This window comes from Amblyomma maculatum, chromosome 3 (genome assembly GCF_055883805.1).
Source record: "Amblyomma maculatum isolate TAMU_Amacu chromosome 3, ASM5588380v1, whole genome shotgun sequence".
Lineage (NCBI taxonomy): Eukaryota > Metazoa > Arthropoda > Arachnida > Ixodida > Ixodidae > Amblyomma > Amblyomma maculatum.
The window spans coordinates 43,047,818-43,071,761 of record NC_139346.1 but is presented as its reverse complement, the minus strand read 5'-3'; the positions used below and the strand labels follow the sequence as shown (position 1 = coordinate 43,071,761).

At 44.5% G+C, this 23,944-nt stretch overlaps 1 protein-coding gene across 1 annotated transcript in view; it reads right to left on the bottom strand.

Moving 5' to 3' along the window:
• LOC146194656 (sodium- and chloride-dependent glycine transporter 2-like) overlaps positions 1-23,944 on the bottom strand; it is a 164,074-nt gene that overhangs the window by 95,298 nt on the left and 44,832 nt on the right. The window contains exons 8-9 of the mRNA XM_084596611.1: positions 2,600-2,724; positions 872-984 (exon numbers count right to left, since the gene is read on the bottom strand). Of these exons, the coding sequence (XP_084452737.1) occupies positions 872-984; positions 2,600-2,724 (238 nt within the window). The remainder of the gene's footprint in view (positions 1-871; positions 985-2,599; positions 2,725-23,944) is intronic.

The following is a 23,944-nucleotide window of genomic DNA, read 5'->3' as shown; positions in this document are numbered from 1 at the left end:
ATGACGTCACTTCTCCTGCACCCTGCCGTCTTCCCCGGCACGGGTGCCGGGGGCGGGAAAGAGGATGCCCATTTCCGATGGAAATAAAAGTTGTGCGACCAACCAACCTGCCAGCGGTGAGTGCAGCCTCAACGGCAGCTTCGAAACAGTAGCTGCTGCTTCGTCGTTACGCGGCTCCTCGCGCAATCAGCTTAGCCCACGCTGTTCATGGCTCGACAATTAGCGTAGTGTTGCTTTCGCAACAAAACAGCACGCCCCTTGTTTGTACACCTCCAACCATTCAGAGGCCGCCATATTGTCTGCCAACTGCCGCATGAAAAAGGCACAGTCTTGATCTTTAGAAGCTGCGAGGCTTCAAACTAGTGCTGTAAAGGTCTTGATATTTTTCACCTAGAAACTACCACCTGCCAGAGCATGCATGTCATTTCTTGAGGCTTAAAATTACCGACACCGACTGGCAATGACAAGGACAATAACGTCCTCAGGTTAAAGGTAATGGCAGATAACATCTAGAGAACATATGTTGCGTTTGCCAAGACAATGAGCATAGTTTACATTTCTTGTTTCTGTTCAGGCTGAGTAATGCGGTTTGCCATCTCTTTTATAACCGCTACGTTAGGGCGCAGGAGGAAGATATTACGTCCTACTGGACGATATTACCTGGTGGACGGCCGCAGTGACGTCTATTGTTATATGTCACAGGGACAGGTACCGTTTGCTTCCGTCGCTTCTCAAGGAACAAAACAAGGACGCGAATTGGACACATGTCAACCTTAGGTAACGCCACCAAGCAGGTTTTCCTTAACTGCCTTTTAAGCCGCATTCACCGTGCGTTGAAAATCAAACATATTGATCACTAAGGGGCACGCACCATGTCGTCGACTGAGAGCAGGAAAACGGCGCCGTAGAACATTCCTGACCAGAGTTTGGGCCACTGCATGCTCTTGACCACTTCGGCGAATATCACAAACGGGAACACGAACGCTGCAAAGACAGGTTAGTGGGTTCCCCTGTTGCAGGATGCTTTTCCTTGTGACGCATCACAAATTGACGTTAGCAATTCTCTCTCATAGATGACGTTAACAAGAATTATGAGAGCAGTGAATAAGGGTTGAGGGGGAGCCTCAGCTGCATACCAGGCCAACGTTTCCACAAGAGGACTGGTCTTCGTATGGGCTTGTAAATGCAGGCTCCCAATCAACTCTCGTTCGGTTGTCTGTGTAGCTATCTTCTTTATCCCATCCTACCCAGCATCATGAACAAGAATTAATGGCTGTTATAAGTAAAAACTAAACAGGTGCAATAGGATTGCCACTTGATAAACAATTTAACCTTGTAACCTGAGAGGTAAGGTTACAAACTCGTATAGAGCTTATTCACGTTACGTCATTCCTGCTTTACTGGAAACCATGGCATGCACAACGCAACATGAAAGAGGGAGAAAGAAAGAGAGAGAGAGGGCCTACGGCGAATAAGGGCACGGCGTCGGTGAAATCCGAGCTCTGGTTGGACGGCAATCCAAGCAGCGTCACAAGTATCCGACAAATTAGCGGCGTGCAGCAGGGGGAACGCTGGTAGATGGCGCCGACGTGTCGGAAGGATTTTTTGTGTGCTTTTAGTTTCGAATCGTCCAACGTTATGGCGTTTCCGCAATACACGGTTGCCACAACGGCCACCTGCTAAACCTGACAGTGAATAGGGTCTATATATGTTTTGGTGTAACGAAAAGAAACACAAACATGTTAAATAATTAGGTCCACTTGATGGAAGCGCAAGAACATCCATGCCAATCACTGCCTCCTTGGCACACTGCACATTGCTCCGTTATATGTAGCCTATTTTTTGGGCGGTCGACAGTCGAGCCTTCATGTTGATATTTCATTTTCTTTAGGGGAGGGAGATGCATGTAGGTAACGTGTCGTGGGTGCAACGTCTGGCTTTGCTTACTGTAGTTTGTGTAGTTAACTGTTACAACCTAAACGCCGGCAAAACAAATACGATGCTATGAAATCTTACCGCGAAATAAACTGGCTGATGCTGCATATTATTCTATTTCAGTGTGCCATAGGGGAGAGGTGGTGCATGCTCTTTGGCCAGAAAGATTTGCGTAACTTCTCACAAGGAACATGAAATAAAATCCTATAGCTTCGATTGAGAAACTATGCAGCTTTGTGGAGTGTGGCGATGCCTCTGAGCTGTAAAATAAACTGCGCATTTATCAAGGCGGACGAGGTCAATAAAGATGGTGCAACTTGAACAAATACCTCTGAAATATGTGTGCAGTAAGCCAGACTGCGCCACAAGTACAAAACAGAAAAAAAGATTAGAAACTGAGAAAGAATATATTTCAGCTGTTCAGAAATCATTGGTGACGAAGAGCGAGTTTTACTCGTGGAGAGAGTGTTTACTCGTGACTTCTGCGTAATTTATATTTTCCTAATGGCACGAAGTAGAAATTTACAGCGGAGCTTAAACAACTGTAAGATTAGGATTTCTCAGTTCAGGCTGTTTGATTTTGCTGCTGCCCTAACAAGTGGGTTAAATCTCACTGAATGTATCATCCAGTTGAGGGAGTAGATGACATCGGGTGTGCACTCACTGTACGCTTCGAAGTCTCCGAAGCAGATGCCGAGCTGCTTGGCCAGACTCCCTCCCATGCTAAACACGATGACCGAGCAGAGAATGCTCGACATGGTCATGCCCAGCGGGAGCAGCAAGTAGCACCTGCACATTGACATGGTGGGTGTGAGGTCAGTATCGATTTGGGAGGAACACGAACTTTCCAAGACGGCATTACCCCGAGAGGCGACCATTACTATATTAAATACGCAGTTTCCGGTTACGCGCAGTAGGAGGGACTTCCGGCGCAAAAAAGCGAAACTCAGGCCGTTCAACATTCACTAACCTCACATATATCACAAAACGTGTAAACATCTTGTGCACCGTTTAGTAGCGCGAATAGAGCACTCTGTAGGGGAAATGTAAACTGTCGTCCACATTCTGAAAACTGGAACTAAAATTTCAAGAGCAAAAAAGCCAAATTATTCCTGCAGAACTCTCTCTACTCATGTCATGCGAGGAAGAGTGAAATGGCCTTTCACTCTTCCAAGAAAAAATGAGTAAAGTGACCATTCTACTACTACAAACTTTGATAGAGTAAAGCTTGTTTTACTCTTTCGATAAACAAACTATATCTTTCCGTACCACACATGTTTCGATCGTTGCTCGGGCAGCACAAGCGTTCGTATTGGACACTGAACCAGGCAGCAATGCACATTTTATATGCATGAGCCGGCATTATATAAGCTTCATCACACTTCAAAACAAGCGTAAAACGTATTCGACTGTATGGACGAATACAGCTGGAACATCCTATGGTTGCAGTACTACTTTAGATAATCTAATCGGCTCCAAATTCACAGCTCAATTTTCAAGTGGAAAGCTGAGTTTTCATATATATGTTTGTGCAGCTGAACAGCAAATATAAGCTCGTCGCACGCACAGAAAGAATTAGGTTCTATATGCGTGGTTCTTCATAAAAATCAAAAGAGGTGCATGCAAGCATAGGTACGTATACGTCGAGGTTCCGATTTATTTTCTGACACGTCGGACAGCACCGACGCTGTGGTTTTATGACAAGTATACGTCGTACGTCGGGGTTGAACCAGTTCCACATATCCGATCTATTTCACGCGAGGCTGTAGCATAGGAATTCGTACGTACCACGGATACGATGCGGTGTATAGAAATCCAAGACTAAATCGCACAAGTGCGTCGCGCGGTTGGTATCGTTAGCCATTGCTTGTCGAGTATGCACACTGCCAGAAGTGGGGCGATTGTTGTGCGATGAGTGTGTACCAGTTTCGATCTTCATCAACAACAAACTGTCATAGTTCGCGCTTTATGTGGCGCGCGTGAAACAGCGCGTCTTATTTTAATCTACCAGTAGCTTAGCTGAGGAATTTAACTGTAATTTTACTCCTGTCTGTTTTCATGCTAACATTATTTTCCGCAAATATCATCTCGCGGGGGAATGTTTGATCGGCTCAACTTCGAACATACGGCCGAGGGAAGGGGGCCTAAACTTAGAGAGGTGACAATGCTGCAAGTTCAGTAGTGGTCTTTATTCTCCCCTAAATACACAAAGATGAAAGACGTTGATCGCTGTTCGTATACCGTGCGTACAGAAGCGGGTCGACCAATCTCGTTCCGACTTTCCGGTAATTATGCACTCGCTTGCATCGCGATGCAGTGTGTCTTTTCCTCGGCAGGCTCTATCGTCGGCCTAACAGATCATCGCCGCCAATCGTCGCTTTAAAAGCTTAGGCCTGTAGTAGATTAAGAATGCCTTTTTTCATGCATGTAAAAACATCTTCTATTGCCGAACGAGTAGGCGCGAATAAACAAATGAGACCTTTACGGCAGTCCATGTTTACTTTCGTGATGTTCGGCTCCCGCCGTCATGAAAATGCGTCTGCACGGTAAGCACTTGGTGTGGAAAAGCACACGTCTGGCTTTTATAGGGCAAACGTGGTTGAGACGATATCCTAAACGCAATGCGAATTATTTAATTATCGCTAGAATGAAGTAAAAATGGGCACAGGTGCATACGAATTGTCTCTTCCTCTGTTTTTATTTCTTTGATTTCATTCTACAGCAGAAATTGTCTCTTCCTCTGTTTTTATTTCTTTGATTTTGTTCTATAGCAGATAGATGCTGGGCCTAATTGCTGTTGACAGCCTGCTCCTTTTTTTTCATTTTTCCTCCTGTCTGCGGGATACCGCATAAAATAGTAGCAATCAGCGATCAAGGGTAAAGGCTTCCGGGCGTGTGGTCTGCTCCTGTTATCACCTACGAAGCTGTCAATCACTCAAAGCAAAGTTACATGAAGAAATGAATAACCTACAAGCATCTAACTTCACAACGTATGTTTAATAATTGAAGAGCAATTTATGCAATTACAAATGCTTGATAGCTATAAAACTCACCCCCCCCCCCTTTTTTTTTGCGTTGTGCAACTGTGGCTCTCCTTATTCAGTTGAAACACTGCGTCAGCTGCGCGTTCTTTATTCTTGCGTCCAGTCGTTTGCGTTGTATTACACTAAGCAATCATCTATTACCGGCGGCTTGACCTTTTACACTACCCTGTTATAACATTATGAAATGTATCGCATGCCTCAAGCCTTCGCAGTGTTCACTATTTGCAGCGCATACACAGCATATGACCGGCAAGTTGCTTTCAATGCTCGCTCGCCAACGGCATCAACGGTCTCCGGACGATAATAGAGTAATTCAAGTAAGGTTCGCTTTTTTTTCCCCCGAAACTGCAATTTTAAACTACGCGCAAAAGCGTGTAGACATCTGTTCATTTGCGCATATGTTGAAGCCTGTGTTTTAGCAAGCGCTACTTTCTTGTACTGGGAGCTGCGGCATTGTTGCTTGTTCGAACATGGGAGGCGCGTACGCCCTATTCGTTTGGCAGTACTGTAACCGATAATTTTCTCCCGTAGACACAAGTATTTGTTCTTGTGCATACTCGTTTTATTAATCTTCTATTTTTCTATCATCACCAATATGCATTGGCAGTCACTTTTATCTCTGGTTGAGTGAGGTCTTATAGGTTTGTTTCTTGCACTGGCAGGTGTACAGCTATGTTTGGCACTGGCATAGACGTTGTTGCAAAATGTGGTCCTGGAAGACAGCTGCTTGTTCAGGGTGTATGCTTGCTTGGTTTTTACTGGTGTCTAATGAACTGCATTAATCTCGTAAGTGTGTTCTCCTTCCGTCACACGATTCTCAAAAGCCACTACCATAATTATTGATGATAAATGCTTTATTTGCCTGTATATGCTGCACAAGTGCAGGAACCGTGACCTTAGGCTAAGCACATGCACCCAAAGTTCGATCAGCAGTTGCCATGGTCTCCTAGGCTATTCACTCTAATGACGTCATTGCATATTAGGGCACTGCAGATGGGCAAGCAGCTTGAGTATTCAAATGTGTTTCCTTGCACTTTATGTTTTGAAGATTAGTGCGGTGTGTAGCACCCAATTATTGAAGTAATCATGAGTTAATCCGAAGAAAATGAATTGTTCATTTTTTACTTTCTGGCATGCCTTTTTTCTACTGCGGAAAAGTAACTTATAAACACTGCCCATGCTTTATAGTGCAGCATGGGCGTGCTGTTATAAAGCCGCTTTGAAACATCGAAAAAGTAAAGCTGCTATTTAGGTCTTGCTCATAGAAAGGAGAAGCTGCTAAAAACGGCTCACGAATTAATTGTCGGGGCCACAAAGATTATTCTTTGTTGCTGTGCAAAATATAGCAAAATGTCCTACATCTCCATAAAAATTTCGGGAAACATTTCAGTGACATTGTGTGCTCGCTGAAACACACACACACACACAAAATAGAAAATGAGAGTGTGGACCAATGTCAAGGGCGCACAGGAAGTTGAGTAGCTGGGGAAGTCATCGCCCTGCTCGATGACAGCAGACGTGGCATGGCCAGGAGTCATAGATTACTGGTACGACAGTGTTGCATCGGCTTCAGCTCTTCCCACGCACTTTTGATGGCCTTTCATATCTCATCAAAATTTGCAGTGCGCAGGACCATTTATTGCAAATTGGTTTTTAATGCCTGAGATGTTTTCAGTGGCGTTCACATCAGCCACCATAAGAAGCCAAACTAATGTAATTAATGGGCTATAAAGGTTTTCAAGGTGCACTTTCACAGTGTGCGCCGTGAGGATAGAGGAAAATAATGCTGCAGCAGGAAATTCTTTTAAGACATGATTAACAACGCTTAACCACGCGGACAGAGTAAAGAACAGATAAAAGGTGAACACAGGCGCAGAACTTCAACTTTATTCTGTAGAAACCGATACTCTGCTTATATACCCACAAAGGCACCGATTAGTAGCGATTTTTGACACTTGTGGCAACAAAAAGGGATGTGACAAATAAAAACCAAAAGAAGTACTAGAAGGTCTACCTCGAACGAGGAGAGAGCGAAATAGACAAGTTATCTTTTCAGCCGCCAACACATGGAACAGGGGACTAATAAGAGCAAAAAAAAAATACAAATGTGCAAGGGGAACATAAAATGGGTAGCAGAGGTAAAGCTAACAATTAGCACAGCAAAACGCATGAGATGAAGTGCACTAAAATTGAAAAAAAGAGAATGAAAGACAAAAATAAAGCAGAAATTGCCATTGCTTAAATGGAGAAGACGAGCAGTACTAAAAAGCTAAGCCAAAGCAAATGAACGAAAAGCGCATGAGCAACCAGATTGAAGTCAACAACAATTAACATAGCCAAAGGATGAAGATGAGGTGCATAAAACTGAATGAGAGAGATAAGAAATCCACAAATGAATTAAAAAAATTGTATGAAAGCTAAAACCGGGGTATATCAGACAAATCCTGAAAGAAAGGCTGTCTCGCTTTCCGATAATGAAATGTAGGGGATGCTTACACAATCATCCTTGAGCCTCAAAATCTTGGCGGCTTCAAATATTTCACGTGGCAGCTTATTCCGATGCGCTTCTAACACTGTGTATTTTTGTTTCGAAGATTGGGTGGCATCCCTTCTTTGAGTTGCAGTTCCTGCAGTGGGCTCGCAGAGTCATGAGGGATATACGTGATAAATCATTTTTATGCTCCAATAGGGGGCGGAAGTAATTCCTTGATGGGGCTGGGACAGGTGGGTCACCGCCGCTTGCAGCGGGGGCTGGCCTTCCACCGAAGTTTTATCTATTCTAAGCCGTCATTGCATCCGACGCCGCTTCAGTGGTGGACGATGGCTGTTGTTGCGGCGCACGTCCTTCTCTCGCTCTTTTTTCTTCTCTATTTTCTCTTCTCTCCGCGCGAGGCAGCGGAACTGGCTCAGCTACAGAGCCAGTAGCAGGCCCGTGCATTTCTTTTCCTTCTTCCTACAGCCACAACAACAAAAACATCCTTTATGCTCCAACAGCCTTTCATTGATGTATCGGCCTGTTTGGCAAGTCAAAGGGTTGGAGTGAGCAATGCCTTCCACACATACTGCTAAGGGCCTCTTGATGCGGCCTCTTGTGCCTCTTGATGCGGCCTTTTCTTGTTTCTCCGAAACAATAACGTGCAGAGAGTACGAGAGGTATACCTGCAGAAAGACGTCACTATGCATTTGCAAGGCAACCTGAAATTGTTTTCTATCGCTTTCTGGTAAAGAACACAGATGCAGTCATTAAGATTTTGAACGGGAGTAAAAACAAAGCCTACCATGCTTTCTCTATAAATGTGAAAGACTGATTATTCTATACTTCATGATGACCTCGTGAAATGCGTTAGCGAAGCTATCGACAAATATGGAACCATGTCCTCCCAGAATGAGTGTGGTGTATGTGTAGATGGTTTTTTAGAATTGCTTTCTGTGTATCTAAAATCAACATTTGCAGAATGCAATATTTCACACGTTATCCAAAACCACGGGATCTGAATTTTATCATGTATTTTCCTTTGCTCAGTGACCTTATGCATGATAGAAGTCTCAGGAACTGATTCGAACACTCACGAGTTCAAAACATTTTCCGCGTTGGGGACACTTTCTTACTTTATAGTGTGACAATCAAGTTTTTTTTTATGAGCTGCCTGAATTTTTGAGTCTCCTTAAGAGTATCCTGGCTCCCCTTGAATTATTGCAAGAAATTCCAAACAATGATTTCATGCGCTTCCTGGAACTAAGCATCTTTACACCCAGTCACGTGTGCTGGCTATTTCAACCAAGGGGCAACAAGCACTCCCTACCATATAATTCCACTCACTCGAAGCTGGTCAAAAGAAATATCATCCACTCTGCCCTTGTTAACTCCTTGGACAAGTCATGCAAGCACGAATTGCATGAAAGCTTCTCGAATCAGATATGCAGGCTCCTACAATCAGGGTACCCGTTACAACTCCTCTCCACTGTCTCAGGAAAAGTGCTGCAAAACACAAAGTGTGAAAAGGAACCACTGGGTGAAGCTCGCGGGCAACAAAAAAAAAGGTTGCAGTGATATATTACATGCACCAAATTTTCCGCTACCTTCAGAAGATTGGTAGGAATACAGGATTTGCCTTCTTTCTGCCCTCGAGCGACAATTGCATCTTTGTCGGTTTGTTAATGAAAAAAAAAACAGGCTCTAACATGCGGCACAGAAAACCCTTAGCGGCATGCGCGAAAGGCATTTTTTACTCCTTCCCTTTGAATTGCCGTAAGTATACATTGGCCAAACAGTCCGATGCATCAATTAAAGATTAATGGAGCATAAAAATGACTTATCATATATATATCCTTCAGGAATCTGCCAGTCCACTGAAGGTGCTGTGGCTTAAAGAAGCCATGCCACCCAATCTTCGAAAAAAAAAAAAAAACACAGTGCTAGAAATACACCGGAATAAGCTGGCATGTGAAATAATTGAAGCCGCCAAAATTTTCAGGCTCAAGGATGATTGGCAAGCGCACCTTCTCTATTTCACTCTCGGAAGAAGAGATTGCATTTCTTTCTGGACATGTTTGATCGAGCCCCGTTTTAGCTTTCTTACATTTGTTGAATTCATTTCCTAACATTTTATCTTTTTTGTTTGGTTTTATGCACCTCATCTTCATCCTTTCGTTATGTTAATTGTTGACTTCACCCTTGTTGCTCATGAGCGTTTCCTTCATTTGCTTTGTTTTAGCTATTTAGTGCTCATCTGCATTTAGCGGTCGATTGTTGGCTTCATCTTTTTGTTCATGCACCTTTTCTTTCAGTTTTCAGAGTATTTTATCTCATGCGTTTTGCTGTTTTAATTGTTAGCTTTACTTCTGTTACCCATGTTCTGTTACCATTGCGTTTTTTTTTTGCTCCCATTAGTCTCCTAATCTACATGTTGGGGGCTTAAAACAGTAATTTTCCTATTTTGTTTTCCCCCTGTTCGGGTTTGCCCTTGCGGTACTTCATTTTGTTTTTGTCGCGTTATTTTTTGCTGCCACGAGTGTCGAAAATCTCCACTAGTCGCTGCCCTTATGGGTGTATAAGTAGAGTATCGGTGGTTTCAGAATAACGTTGAAGTTCAAAGCCTGTGTTCGTCTTTTATGTTTTGGATCATTTTGTGTGCAATCATCAATCAACACCACTAGGCCGACACGTTTTACTATCCTTGTAAGCTGTTTCTAGTAGGTGAGGAAAGATCTGGTGGCAATGATTGCAAAATAAGCTTGGGAGCTCAGCTGAATTTTAATGCAGGGAAGAACCCAGAGGCTGCTTTGTGGTAGTCCCCAGTCCCCTACATGATTAGGTTTTGAGTGCTTGGCTTGAGGCCATTGACATAAAGGGGCCACGCCTTAAAATAACACTATTTAATGAACGTTACAGAGCCTCGGCAGCAAAATAAATATGGTATATAAGAAAGCAAGCTACAGGTCAAAAGACAAAGGTATATTCATTTACGTTTTAGCAACTAGACAGCACTCTTTTCGTTTCTAGGCCTACCCAGTACAGAAGCTCATCATCATCATCATCATCATCATCATCAGATTGAATATACCCACTGCAGGGCGAAGGCCTCTCCAATATTTCTCCACTTAACCCGGTTCTGTGCTAGCTGCATCCACTTGACCCCTGCGAACTTCTTAATCTCATCCGCCCACCCAACTTTCTGCCGCCCCCTGCAACGCTTTCCTTCCCTTGGAATCCAGTTTGTTACTCTCAGCGACCATCGGTTACCCTCTCTTCGCACTACATGTCCTGCCCATGTCCATTTCTTTTTCTTAATTCCCACTAGAATGTCGGCAACTTGAGTTATTTCTCTGGCCCACTCTGCACGCTTTCTATCTATTAATGTTACCCCTACCATTTTTCGTTCCATAGCCCTCTGGGTTGTCCTTACCTTAAGTAGAACTCTCTTGGTTAGCCTCCACGTTTCAGCCCCATAGGTGAGTATAGGCAAGATGCAACTGTTGTATACTTTCCTCTTGAGCGATATCGGTAAGCTGCTAGTCATAATCTTCGAGTGCTTGCCAAATGCGCTCCATCCAATCTTATTCTTGTTGTTTCATGGTCCGGATATGCGGTTACTACCTGTCTTACGTAGACATATTCGCCTACTACTTCAAGTATTTCGCTACCTATTGTAAACTGCTGTTCCTTCCCGAGGCTGTTGAACATTACCTTAGTCTTCTGTATATTGATTTTCAAGCCTACCTTTCTACTTTTCCTGTCTAGGTCATCAATCGTTATTTGCAGTTCATCCCCCGAGTTGCTTAGCAAGGCAATGTTATCAGTAAATTGCAGATTACTGAGGTATTCTCCATGTACCCTTATCCCTAACTGCTGGCATTCCAAGTGTCTGAATACTTCCTCTAAACAAGCTGTGAATGGTACTGGGGAGATTTTGTCTCCTTGCCTAACACCTTTCTTTATGGGAATTTTGTTACTTTCTTTATGCAGAACTATGGTTGCTGTGCAGCCACTATGTATATATATCTTCCAGCACTTTCACGTACGGCTCGTCTAGCCCCTGATTTCGCAATATTGCATCACCGCCGAGGTTTCAACTGAATCAAACGCTTTTTCGCAATCAATGAATGCTATGTATAAGGGCTGGTTATAATCCGAGCATTTTTCTATCCCCTGATTGATGGTATGGATATGATCGATAGTAGAGTACCATTTCCAAAACCTTGCTTGACCCTTTGCTTGATTGCAGTCTAAGGTTGTCATGATTCTATTAGCGATTACCTTAGTAAATACCTTATGTGTAACAGACAGTAAGCTGATTGGTCTGTAATTTTTAAGGTCCTTAGAGTATCCTTTCTTGTGAATGAGGATGATGTTTGCATTCTTCCATGGTTCCGGTACCGTCGATGACACCAGCCTCTGCGTATACAGGTGGCCAGTTTTTCTAGCACGATATCCCCTCGTCCTTCAGCAAATCTGTAGTTATCTGATCCTCTCCAGCTGATTTCCTCCTTTTCATAATTTCTAATGCTTTCTTGACCTCGTCCTTTGTCACTGATGGAACGTCTGACTTTTTCCCTACCGCCAATCTTATTACGGTCCTGACTACTTTGGCTACTGTAGAGATCTGTATAGAACTCCTCGGGTACTTTGACTATCTTGTTCATATTAGTGATGACGTTGCCCGCCTTGTCCCTTATCGCATACATGTGGTTTTTGCCTATGCCCAATTTCTTATTTACCGCTTTAAGGCTTCCCCCGTTCTTTACAGTATTCTCAATTTTCTCCATGTTATACTTTCTTATATCGGCCACCTTGCGCTTATTGATTAGCTTTGATAACTCGGCCAATTCGATCTGGTCTCTTGGATTGGAATCTTTCATACTCTGGCGTTTCTTAATCAAATCTTTCGTCTCCTTAGACAGCTTACCGGTATCCTCTCTAACTATCCTACCGCCTACTGCTACCGCGCACTCAGTAATGTTATCTCTGAAATTATTGTTCCTTGCCTCTAAAGTATTATCGCCATCCTCAGTTAGAGCTGAATACCTATTCTGTAGCGAGATCCTGAACTAATCTGCCCTCCCACTCACCGCTAATTCGTTGATGGGTTTCTTTCTTACTAATCTGTTGCGTTCCTTCTTCAGATTTAGGCTAATTCGGGACCTCACTATCCTGTGGTCACTGCATTGCACTTTCCCAATTACCTCTACATCTTGCATAATGGCGGGGGTTGAACACATTATGAAGTCGATTTCATTTTTAGTCTCTCCGTTAGGACTTTTCCATGTACATTTCCGATTCTTCCGTTTGCTGAAGAAGGTATTCATGATTCATAAGTTATTGCGCTCTGCAAACTCAACTAGTAACTCTCCCCTGCTATTCCTAGAACCAATGCCATAGTCACCTACTGCCTTGTCACCTGCCTGTTTTTTTCCCTACCTTGGCATTGAAGTCGCCCGTTAGTATAGTATACTGCTTCTTTACTTTTCGCATTGCCGATTCTACATTTTCAAAGAAGCTTTCAACTGCCTGGTCATCATAACTACATGTAGGTGCATAGGCCTGTACAACCTTCAGTTTATACCGCCTATTAAGCCTAATTACGATGCCTGCAACCCTCTCATTAATACTATAGAATTCATCTATATTACCCGCTATATACTTATTGACAAGGAAACCTACTCCTAGTTGTCGCCTCTCTGGTAAACCTCGATAACACAGTACATGCCCATCCTTCAGTACAGTATATGCCTCATTCGGCCTCCTAACCTCACTAAGCCCTATGACATCCCATTTCATGCCCTCTAGTTCCTCTAACAGTACTGCTAAACTAGCTTCACTAGCTAGGGTTCTAGCATTAAACGTTGCCAGGGTCAGCTTCCAATGGCGGCCTGTCCAGCGGAGCCAGGCATTCTTAGCACCCCTTGCTGCTTCACAGGTCTGACCGCCGCCGTGGTCAGTTGTTCCGCAGCCGCTGGTGACTGAGGGCCGGGGTTTTATGGAGCTTATCATAGGAGGTTGCGGCCAATTACTGCACCAGGGTGGCCAACTCCTGTTCTGGTGGGGGAGCACGTTGCCGGAGGTGTGCAGCGGCATCAGGTCGCACCCCAAACCTGTTTATGCAATTCTATTCACACGCGGATATTTTTTTTTTAATCCAGTGGAGAATTGCGCGGCACCGGGATTGGAGCCCCGGTCCTCTTGCATGCGAGGCGGATGTTCTACCGCTACGCCACCGCTGCGCCGTAGAGAAGATTCTGTACACCGCTGCGCTGCTGTACAGAAGCTACCTTCTTTAAAAGCAGTGTTTCAGCAGTCAGAACCTATATTCTTTGAAAGATAAGCCGTTTTGCTCCGGCCCTGCTTAACCTTATGACTTTCGTGTAGCCATCCTATCAAATTCCTGCTGTGATTCCTCAATCACAGTTCTTCAATGACTTTTTTAATAAAAACTGGACTTTTCTGTTATATTTGACGATGGTATGCATTCTTGCCTTCACTCTGATCAACGTTTTTAGATTAGGACAGTTGGGAAAGAGCGCGCCCGCGCCGTGTAGACGGAGCGGGCCCCTCGCGTATCCCGCGCAGCGGTGGCGCTGCTGTGGCGTTAGGACTGCCCCTTCTGATGTCGTCTGCTACGTCTCCGTGTTGCGTATCCACTTCGGCAGCCCGGCGCGCTGCACGTTGGCATGTTGATAAAGCGTCAAGCGTGGCTTACAACATTACGACACATGATTGTATGCCACAGTCTTATAAAGCAACACATAAAGACGCAATCACAAGCACCTCAGGAGAGTGCACCATCGATCGACGACAAAACACACAGCAAACGAAGCAATGAACACGTGCGCCGCGACAGCGGCGACGGCCTCCCACTCAATCTTAACGCGACGGTAGCGCCACCCCTCAGATAGGATACGAGTTAGAGCCGCCTCTGGCGGAGTCTTTTCCAACTGACCCTAACCCAAAAACGTTGACTGTGATTGTGTATATCAGTAGGCCTCTTCGATTTTCCACTGCCCGCGGGTCATCTGAGTACAGCCCAGCCATTTGTTTCCTGGGGTTGCTCTGGCGTTAGTATTTCTCTAGGTGGGCAGTTCCGGGCTGCCTGCTGGCTGCCAGACTTGCGAAGATGATTTTATTTTGGCTGCTGGCCTCCAGCTACCAGACAACGGAGAGGTGATGAGGAGGTGAGAAATGTCTGCGGCTGTTTTTATAGAATAGGACCGCAGAGCTTCAGGTGAAATTTAATTTTTAGGGTATCTTTAATAATATGCTGGCAGATGCGTATTTTAACTGATCCTCAGTGTACATCTATTGCATCTTAAATTGTCGCTGCATACTTATTTTGCATGTGTGTGACATTGTCTCCCATCCCACAATTTACAAGCTCAGATGCTCGTCCCATATCGAGCTTACTGAGGTCAGATTTGCAAATTAAATTTAATCTGTCAAGTTCTAGCATCGACTTATCTTATGGCATTGTTCGAGGACTTTCTCGAGAGTGAGAGCAGATCTCAACTCTGCGTAACTTAGGCATGCGCAATCATGCAAGCATATCGTCAACACGTGACACATAGTCTGACTGTTTAGCATTTACTTTTGCAGCACAGTGGAAAGGGCATGCTGAGATAATTGCTCAGAAATATTTCAGATGTAACGCATGCATGTACGATCACGTTTGACTTGGTTGATTAAAGGGGTCATGACAGCTAACAACAGAGCATAAACTGGTTACTGAACTTTCACTCCTCATGCGTTAGATTATGATTCCTCGATATTGTGCTCATTCGGAGCAGTAAATAGCTCTAAAATAATTTTTATTAATTATAACGGAATCAGATTTCTGGTCTGCCAACCATTGGCTGCTGACGTCACAATGAGATATTCCAATATCGTCTGCTATTCGCGGTGTAGGCTATGTAGGCTGCGCTCTTTCATGCACGCGCTAGATGGTAGACACTGATTCATATTTCAGCAAGAATATTTTATTCACATATTTGCATTTTTAAAAAGCCTTCACTATAATATGCGACCTTAGTGATCCTCGGACTTGTTTTGGGCTGCGTCTAGACTTCCGCGGAGGCCGAAATCGACGGGATCATGCTGTATATTTTAGGCAGACAATCAGAAGCATTTTATTCTTACGATATGAGACTTACCTTACTTTAGCAGCAAGCGCTCATGCCTATTAAAAAGCGCTTGCCCAACGTTTTCTTCCGCTGTGTACCCGCGCCGCAAAAGTGCGGAGAGCTTAGCGGTATCTTTGATTGCTGAGTTATTGCGATCGCTCTCTCTTTCCAAAAAGTACGAGTAAACAAGCATACCTTGACGCTAGAGTATACCTTGCGACAACAAAGGAGGAGACCAAACTTTTTAACGAAGCGGTGCCTCTTGACTTGCTATTATATGCGCTTGTTAGATTTATTTTCGGCTGGTAAAGCATTTTTAGAAAACTATGTTTAGCGTGGCGATGGCCAGCGCACGACAGCCTGAGTCACTGCCGCTTCACCCCCGTCATCGCAAACCCCAACATGATTCGACTGATCCTCGTTGCATGCCCGCACCTAACAAGATCATCCCAATCGCCGCCGTCTCCCTCTCGCCTCCATTGCAACCGCGCGCGCGACTGCGACCGACTGCCGAGCCTCACGCCGCGTTTTTCGAGCACTTCTCCAGCAAATGACTCGTGAGTGCTTCAGTGTAAGCATACACCATTTAGTATTTACTGGGTGAACCCTAAACTCCCTCATGAATGCGCAGATTCGCGGATTACGACTGCGCCGGCTCTTCCGGATCCTTCCTCAGCGTGTTTGTTTACATAGCTTTTGTAATGACTGGATGTATGCTGCTCGTTCCAACACAATAAAATGCAAGCTGCGCTAACGGTACCAAACCTATCCACTTTTTTTCGCACCGGCTGCATCTTTATTTGTTCACAAACTACAACTGCGTTGCAAGAAACGCCGTGGATGCTACGTCCCCTGCCTGCGCCGGGCATACAAATAAGCAGCGCTCGCTAGACAGGGTCACATATCGACGCTTCACGCTCAATTTTCACTCGCTTTGTGATTTGTGCAGTCGTTGACTTGGGGTCGCTACTACGAGAACTACCCTCGATGGCCCGTGCAACCGCTGGAGCTTGTGAATGCGCACTCCGCAGTCGGAAACTCTAGACCCGAACCTCGCACTCGCTATGCTTATTCATCGCTGAATGGGCCGGCAGTTCGGCGCCGACTAATAGTTTTGTCCAAGGTCATTGCTAATGACAAGGGGCAACATATAAAGTGTAGCTTCTTATTTTTGTTTTCTAACACGGTGAAGCTACAAGTGCAGTTGCTTAGGCTGGTAAGTCCTCGCTCGGACTCCAACGATCTGACAAAAACAGATCGGACGACACGACCGTCCGCTGATTCATTCCGTCGGCGTAGGCGGCTGAAAACCTCCCACTACCGTGCTAGGCAACCGTTGGCCGTGCTAGCGTCGTCGCCGGCCTAATACGAAAGATCATGCGTCGATAAGCTAAAAGAACCGTACAGGCGACTGACTGGATCCATGCCTTACGCTGAAGAATACATGCATTACTCTATATCACTTTCGTGCGGGAGCATCTTCATCAAGCACTAACACATGGGTCGGCCACTATGCAAATTGTCTCCCCCCCCCCCCCCTCAAATAAAAAAACATGTTCTCGATATTGCAGCCTGCATTGCAGATGACGCTCTGCCGCGTATCTGCCTATGGTCTGCTGTCTGCAGTAATGTATGCATAAACTCTATAATTATGGATGCTTTTAATACGAAAGCGTCTCTACTTTATCAAAACTTTAGCAGCAAACCTCTGATTTGAATTTATTATGCAGATGGGGCTGGTACAAAAGTGGTCAATGGCGTGTGCTGTTTCTTCACTTTGGGGAACAATCACTAGCATGACCAGCGTGACAGTCCTTCCTTTCATGTTGGTGTTCTTGCATGATGGCCCGCACGGGAAAGATTGTGAACGAATAAAGTGGTAGATAGTCATGAATTTGGCATTCCTTAAATATTTCTGAGGGTTTTCCAAAACACGCCCAGTTTCCACTGTGCAGAAAAATGAAATGAAGGCATGAAAACTGAATGCACTCTTGATACTGATGCACATGCACGTATTATTGTATCCTCCCGACTACGTACTGGGAGCTGCAACCCGAGTCATGCTCGGGAACGCCCTTGAACCGCAAGTTACGTAAACTGAGTACGGACTTGAGAGATGAAACACATTTTACGACTCAATCGATTTAATGAGCATAGTATAACGCAAACATCTGCACTTGTAAATGGTGAGAAGAGATACTTGCTGCACATACACAAATTAAGCAAACAATGGCAGCGGGAAAATACACACACGATGTCCACCACGATGCCAGAAATGAGCACTGCCCTTGATATTGTACTAAAAGTTGTGTTCTATGAAGTACCGCACATGTTCACCACTTCCATATCACCTCTGTCGTTTGCTAGCTGCCCGAGCGTAGCCCGCACTAAATCATCCTTGTGAGAGTCTGGCATACAGCGGCATATCACCAGAGAAAAAATGAACACATTTTGGCAGCAACCAAACCCCCCCTCCCCCCCGCCTTTTACACAGAAATTTGCAAGAACTGAAAGTGTGAGCAAATCGGGGTAGCAGCAGCTTCTCTGCCCTGCCAGGAAATCAGCCACTGAGAGGGCTTTGATTAGTTTGAATACTTGTCACGCAGTATGCTTTGTTGGTCCAACTGGTCACATGGCAATGCATCACCTTCCCAGTTGGATAGCAAGAGTGTTTACCCACGGGCTACTGTGGATAAACGAAGTCCGGTGACAAGGTGCACGTATCCTGAAACTAAAGCCAAGAAAGAAGAGTAAGCATGACAGATGTATCTTAAACCTAATTTCATTGTTTTATCGGTTTTTCTGTGCTTTTATTCATTTGTTTTTATAGCGACAGCATTGAAGGCTCTGTTCTCCCCAAAATCGTGCATTGTTTTTGGAAGCGTTGGGAGCAAAAGGTCATGAGCATGGTTCTGGAGTTTCAAAATAAGCAGGTGACATTTTTGTGGGTCAGATATTCATTTTTGGTGTTGGTTTGTGTGTCATCATGGGGCCGCATAAGACAGCCGAATTGTCAGCAGCTCCTTGCTAATGAATGGTGAGATGGCAATCAAACCTTTCCGAGTCGCACGCTTTTACAATGCGGCTAAAGCAGCTGTTTATATCCATGTCAGGTTGTCTTTCAGATAATGTGGTAGCTTATGACTGTATGCTAGTGAATGTTTGATATAAACGAATCAGTGACGAAGCGAATTGCAGTATGCAGGTACGAAAATGAGGGTCACCTAGTAGAAACGCAGACTGGAGATAGTCACATTGCCACATCATACCCTTAAAGGCAGACTTTAAGTACCCCCAAGGTTTCAAAAATAATTTTATTTTTCCGAGGCCTCTTGTTGCACCTGCTTTACTTCCTGATTTGGTTTCCATTTGTAATCATCGTGTCGATTTAGGGTGGTCTCCTTTCTTGCAAGGGAGGCACAAAGGGCTAGTTGCTAGTCCATATTGGGAAAAATAGATGGCGAACTCTTGAGACATGAACAAAGCGGTGTGTTGTGATTTTTTTGTCCATGTCTCAAAAGTGCGCTGTTACTTTTTTCAAGCTCTCTGTTCTTACTGAGCTTTTTCATTTCACCCCAGATGCATTATCTACAGTAATGAAGAAGAACATGCCTCTTTGTTTATGCCCTATCGCCTAATGTTGCAGTATACAATTTTTTTCATGTCTATAGCCCTGTATTTGCGATAAAAAGAACGACCGAGGTCACCCTGATTTTTATATATATTGAACAACATTGCTCCGTAAAGACATGCCACTGTCAAAACATGCATGAACATCAGAGCATATCCTACCTCCCGTTATCACTCTCAAGGAAAGTTTCGAGCATTCAGAAACAGTAAAACAGTACGCATTGCTAGTGAAGTTAACTGCCGCCCCACCACATGCCCACAGGCTACAAAGTAAGCCAGTAAGTGTGTATGTGTGTGAGGGCTAGGTAGCCCTTCTAAAGTGTGAGCAGAATCGGGGTAGCAGCGGCGTCTCTGCACTGCCAGGAAATCAACCACTGACAGGGCTTTGATTAGTCTGAATGCTTGTCACGCAGTATGCTTTGTTGGTCCAACTGGTCACATGGCAATGCATCACCTTCCCAGTTGGATAGAAAATAGTCTGCACCTTTCTTGTGCAGGTAGGGTGCTGTTAGTCTGTGCAGATCTACTTGAACGAAAAAGTTGCTTTATGATTCAAGCAACAGCGATCCGATATCACTTTATTTAAAGCTTGATGGGCTGGTGCAGTTACACAAATGTACGTTCTGCATGCACATGAGCTTGGTAGGATTGCCGCAGTATCTTTCACCATGCAGGGTCGATGACAAGATGTCCAACCTACCTACGACCAGTTGTCGTGAACACCTTGATTACAATATTGCATTCCTACAGTGGCTTATCCACAACCAATGACTCGGTCAAAAGAACACGAGCAATCTAGAGAGCTTAGAGGGTAGCTTGACAGGGTCAGGGTGTTTACTGTATTGGGCGTGGCAAGCACCGTGCAAAACAAGGAAGTGGTGGCAGTCTTAACACTTTTACACTCGGCTAGATATAACATTATTTTTTATATTTTGGCATGTGTGCATTTTACATGAAAGTTGCAATTTTCAGTTCTATTTTGTAAATATATTCAGAGGAATCAACTGTGAAATACAATATGACGCTATTTCTGGCTAGTTAAACATACCTTTAGGTTGTTCCTCGCTATTGCTGTCTGCAGTGCGAAAACCTGGCTCCTCATCTCACTGGCATATGACGTAGTCAATTACAGCCTGTGCATTTTAAATACCCATATATTTGAACCTTTTAATAAAAACAGCCTCTGGAGACAGCACACTAAAATATTTGAAAGCAGGCAGGCTAAAGTGATACTCCAAGCTAACCATATGGTGTCATTACATGATTGACTGCTGCCACGCGCGCAAAGTACAGACGTGTCTGCATTGTTCTTTATATGCCACAGAGCAAGACGATGATATTGATGTAAACAGGCAGCTGCAGTACCACAGGGTGTATGCGGTGCCGCTGTACTTTGCAGATTCCATTTTCTTTCAGATAACAGGTTAAAAATTTACATGCGGCTTACACATAATTGTAGCCCCTAGTCGAGTGTAAAATGTACCCTACGTTTCCTTGGTATTGATGATCACAAATTGTTTAGGCTTTTTGAGAAAATGTATCACATAAAAGGGTTGCGTTTACTCAGTATTTACACTAAGCAAAATGTGCCAGGCTGCATTATGCACAGATAGTCCGCCGTCTACCTCTCACTTCGTGACGTCCAGTTCAAAGATATCTGTTGTCTGCCTCTGTCAGTGCATCCGTCTTTTTTCCAGGCTGCCAGGGAAAGTGACACTATGCACAGACAACCATAATAAGTATACTTATGCGTCCTCACTAGCAGTGCAAAACAGCTCGCCTATACAGTGGCCTTGTTTAGGCACTTTCAGCTAATTGCTTGTCGTTTCATGATATTATTTCCTCGCGCCTCCAATTTCGGTCACTGAAATTTGTCATACACGTACTCCGGGGGTAAAGCCTCAGCCATCTGCTGGGAAATCACAATACTGCAATGATTTTGTAAGAAATGAATCTAGTTCATTGGAAAGGCACCAGTATCAGGCGTTAGTGCAACAGTACTTGACGCTATTAGATGAGAAACCGCTAGCTATAGCCCTGCAGGAGAGGAGTAAAGTAGCAAACCTCTCGGGATATGAATCTTTTACAAGTGACAGAGGTAAGAAAAATGTTAGTTAAGATGAAAATTGCGGCAATCGTGCACGAAATCAACTCGATGAAATTGACGCAGTGCCTCTGGAAATTCTTACCGGACGTAAAGGGCAACCAAGCGTGTTACTTTTATATTTGCACAGTACCCCACAGAAAAGAAAGGTAAGATTCAGGGCACTGTTTCGCAAAGCGATAGTGGCAGCTGGGAGTAACCCCTTGCTAATAGTCAGCCACATTAATGCGGTGCAACCGGAACTGGGTTATGCTAACCAAGATCCTAAATGCAAGCAGTTATGGGAGTACGCGCACGAGTTGGGACTCGCCTTGCACACGGATGATAGTAGTCTATCCAGGTTGGGTAACAGCGTCTGCGTAGACATTTCCCCTGACGACATTCTCCAAAAATGTGACCGATCTAAAGTGGCAAACATCAGAAAAAAATTTCGGCAGGGAACATTTCATTCTAGCCTCGATACTTAAAAAAGTAGTCATGACTTGCCGTGTGCGTCAGCCGAGGGTACGCAATAGGAATTATTTAGGGAGAAGCGAGAGAAAGCTGCCACACGGAAGATTGCATATCAAAATGAACGGCGGCCCTTATGCGTCACGTAGGAGAGGCAACAAAGACTCTTGAAGGGGACGATGCCCCGGAAATAGCTGATAGCAAACCGCTTCACATGTGGAAGGCAAGACATTATATGGAGAGAACTAAAGCATCACAAATGGAACCGTAATCTTGAAAGGAGGATAGCTATACATAATAAAGAAATTGGAAAGTATACGAAAAACATTGGTACGGTTGATGCAACCAGATGGATGGTGGCATGAGCTCCTCCAGAATGTGGGGTCTGCTGAGACACCCATTAGATCCGTCCAACTCGATATCCCAATTCTGAATTAGGTTATCAAAAGCCAGGCACGCGTTTAAGGGTACATATGTGGAAATTATAGACACTCTAATCAACATGTACACTGGCGATACTCATAGTACCCCCCTCCCAACGAGGAGCTCGACGCACCGATCCCGGAGGCGGAGGTACGTCAGGGCAGAAATATTAGGACTAAAACGAAATCGGCCCCGGGCCCTGATGGAATAACAAACAAAATTAAAAAAAGAAACTGAATAATCACTCCATCATCACTCTTACGGAGTATATGTAAAAAATCTGAAAAGGCCACCTGCTTCGGCAGTGGAAGTCGGCAAAAGTCATTTTAAACTCAAAGCTGGGAAAATCCCCGAAACTTGAAAATCTAAGAACTATTTCTTTAACCTCAGCATAGGAAAATTGATGGAGGTGGTCCAGACCAGACTGAGGCGCTTTATGAAAAAAAAACGACCTGCGGCCGCACGAGAGGGTCGGCTTCCGACCGGGCTTGTACACACAGGATGTGATGCTCCTACTCATACACAATATAATCGACTCGTGTTCGAGAGACGCCAAAGTAATTCTCGGCCTGGACTTGCCAAAAGTTTTGATAAAGTTAAACTCGAAGCGAACCTTTGCGGTCTCCAATTAATCGGGGTAGGTTAACGAACATACGAGTACATCAAGTACGTTTTGTGAGACAGAACTCCTTGTATGACGTTTCAAGACATTTGGACACCCACAGTGAAGTTAGGGAGCAGGGGCACGCCGCAGGGCTGGTTTCTCTTCCTGTTCATCTTGAACAGGGCCATGAGGAGCCTCCTTGAAGGTCTGAGGAGCATAAAGAGGCTAAGTTGCAGTATATATATACAATTGATTCACAGGAAAAGCGCCGTATCTGTGACACTTGTTTCTGTTTAAAGGTTTGAAAATTGTACAGACGCAGGAAAGAAGGACCACAAAAAAAGAGGAGGAGAAGAAAGACGGCCATGGGGGATCGGTTGAATGCTAGGAAAGAGAGGACAAAACATGAGTACGGGCGGGCGACCAAACCAAGAAAATGCGGGAGCGTGAAGATTCTGAAGGCCCGGAAAGAGGGGCAGGCAGATTAGCAAAAAAAAAGGAGATGGCAGGGGAGAAGAAAAGCAAGAGGGGGGGGGGGGGAAGGGGGAGAAAATGAACAGAACACTTTCGGTATGGTCTCAGACGACGGCACTGGCCGTGTCTCTTCGAGAAGGCAGTTAACTAAATGCAGGTGCACAGGGCTAGGGTTATCTTCACAATGAATCTGTTACTTGGAATGCTTCGAGAGGTTAGTGACCCCGAAGGGGTCACTAGCATATATATATATATATATATATATATATATATATATATATATATATATATATATATATATATATATATACTTCTTTTTTACCCGTTTTAGTCTTTGGCACATTAAAGTTGAGCGCCAATCTCTTTTTGCCCCCTTTTGTGGCTCTGCTTCCTGTTGCGTGACGTCACATCGTTGACATCACCCTAGTTTAGTGACTATTTCAGTCTTCGGTACTTTCAAATTGCGCGCCAATCGCGATATCTGTCACTGGCAGAATCCCGCTATCATCCTCACGGTAGAAAAGCGGAATTATGAAGAATGTTTCACGATCCGGGGCGTAGCACAGCGGTAAAGCGTTCGGCTGGGGATCCAAGAGATGCATGTCATCCTGCCGTCCTTTGTTTGACCTCACGTGGAATCACCGAGTAGTGTTGAAGCGATTTAAATAA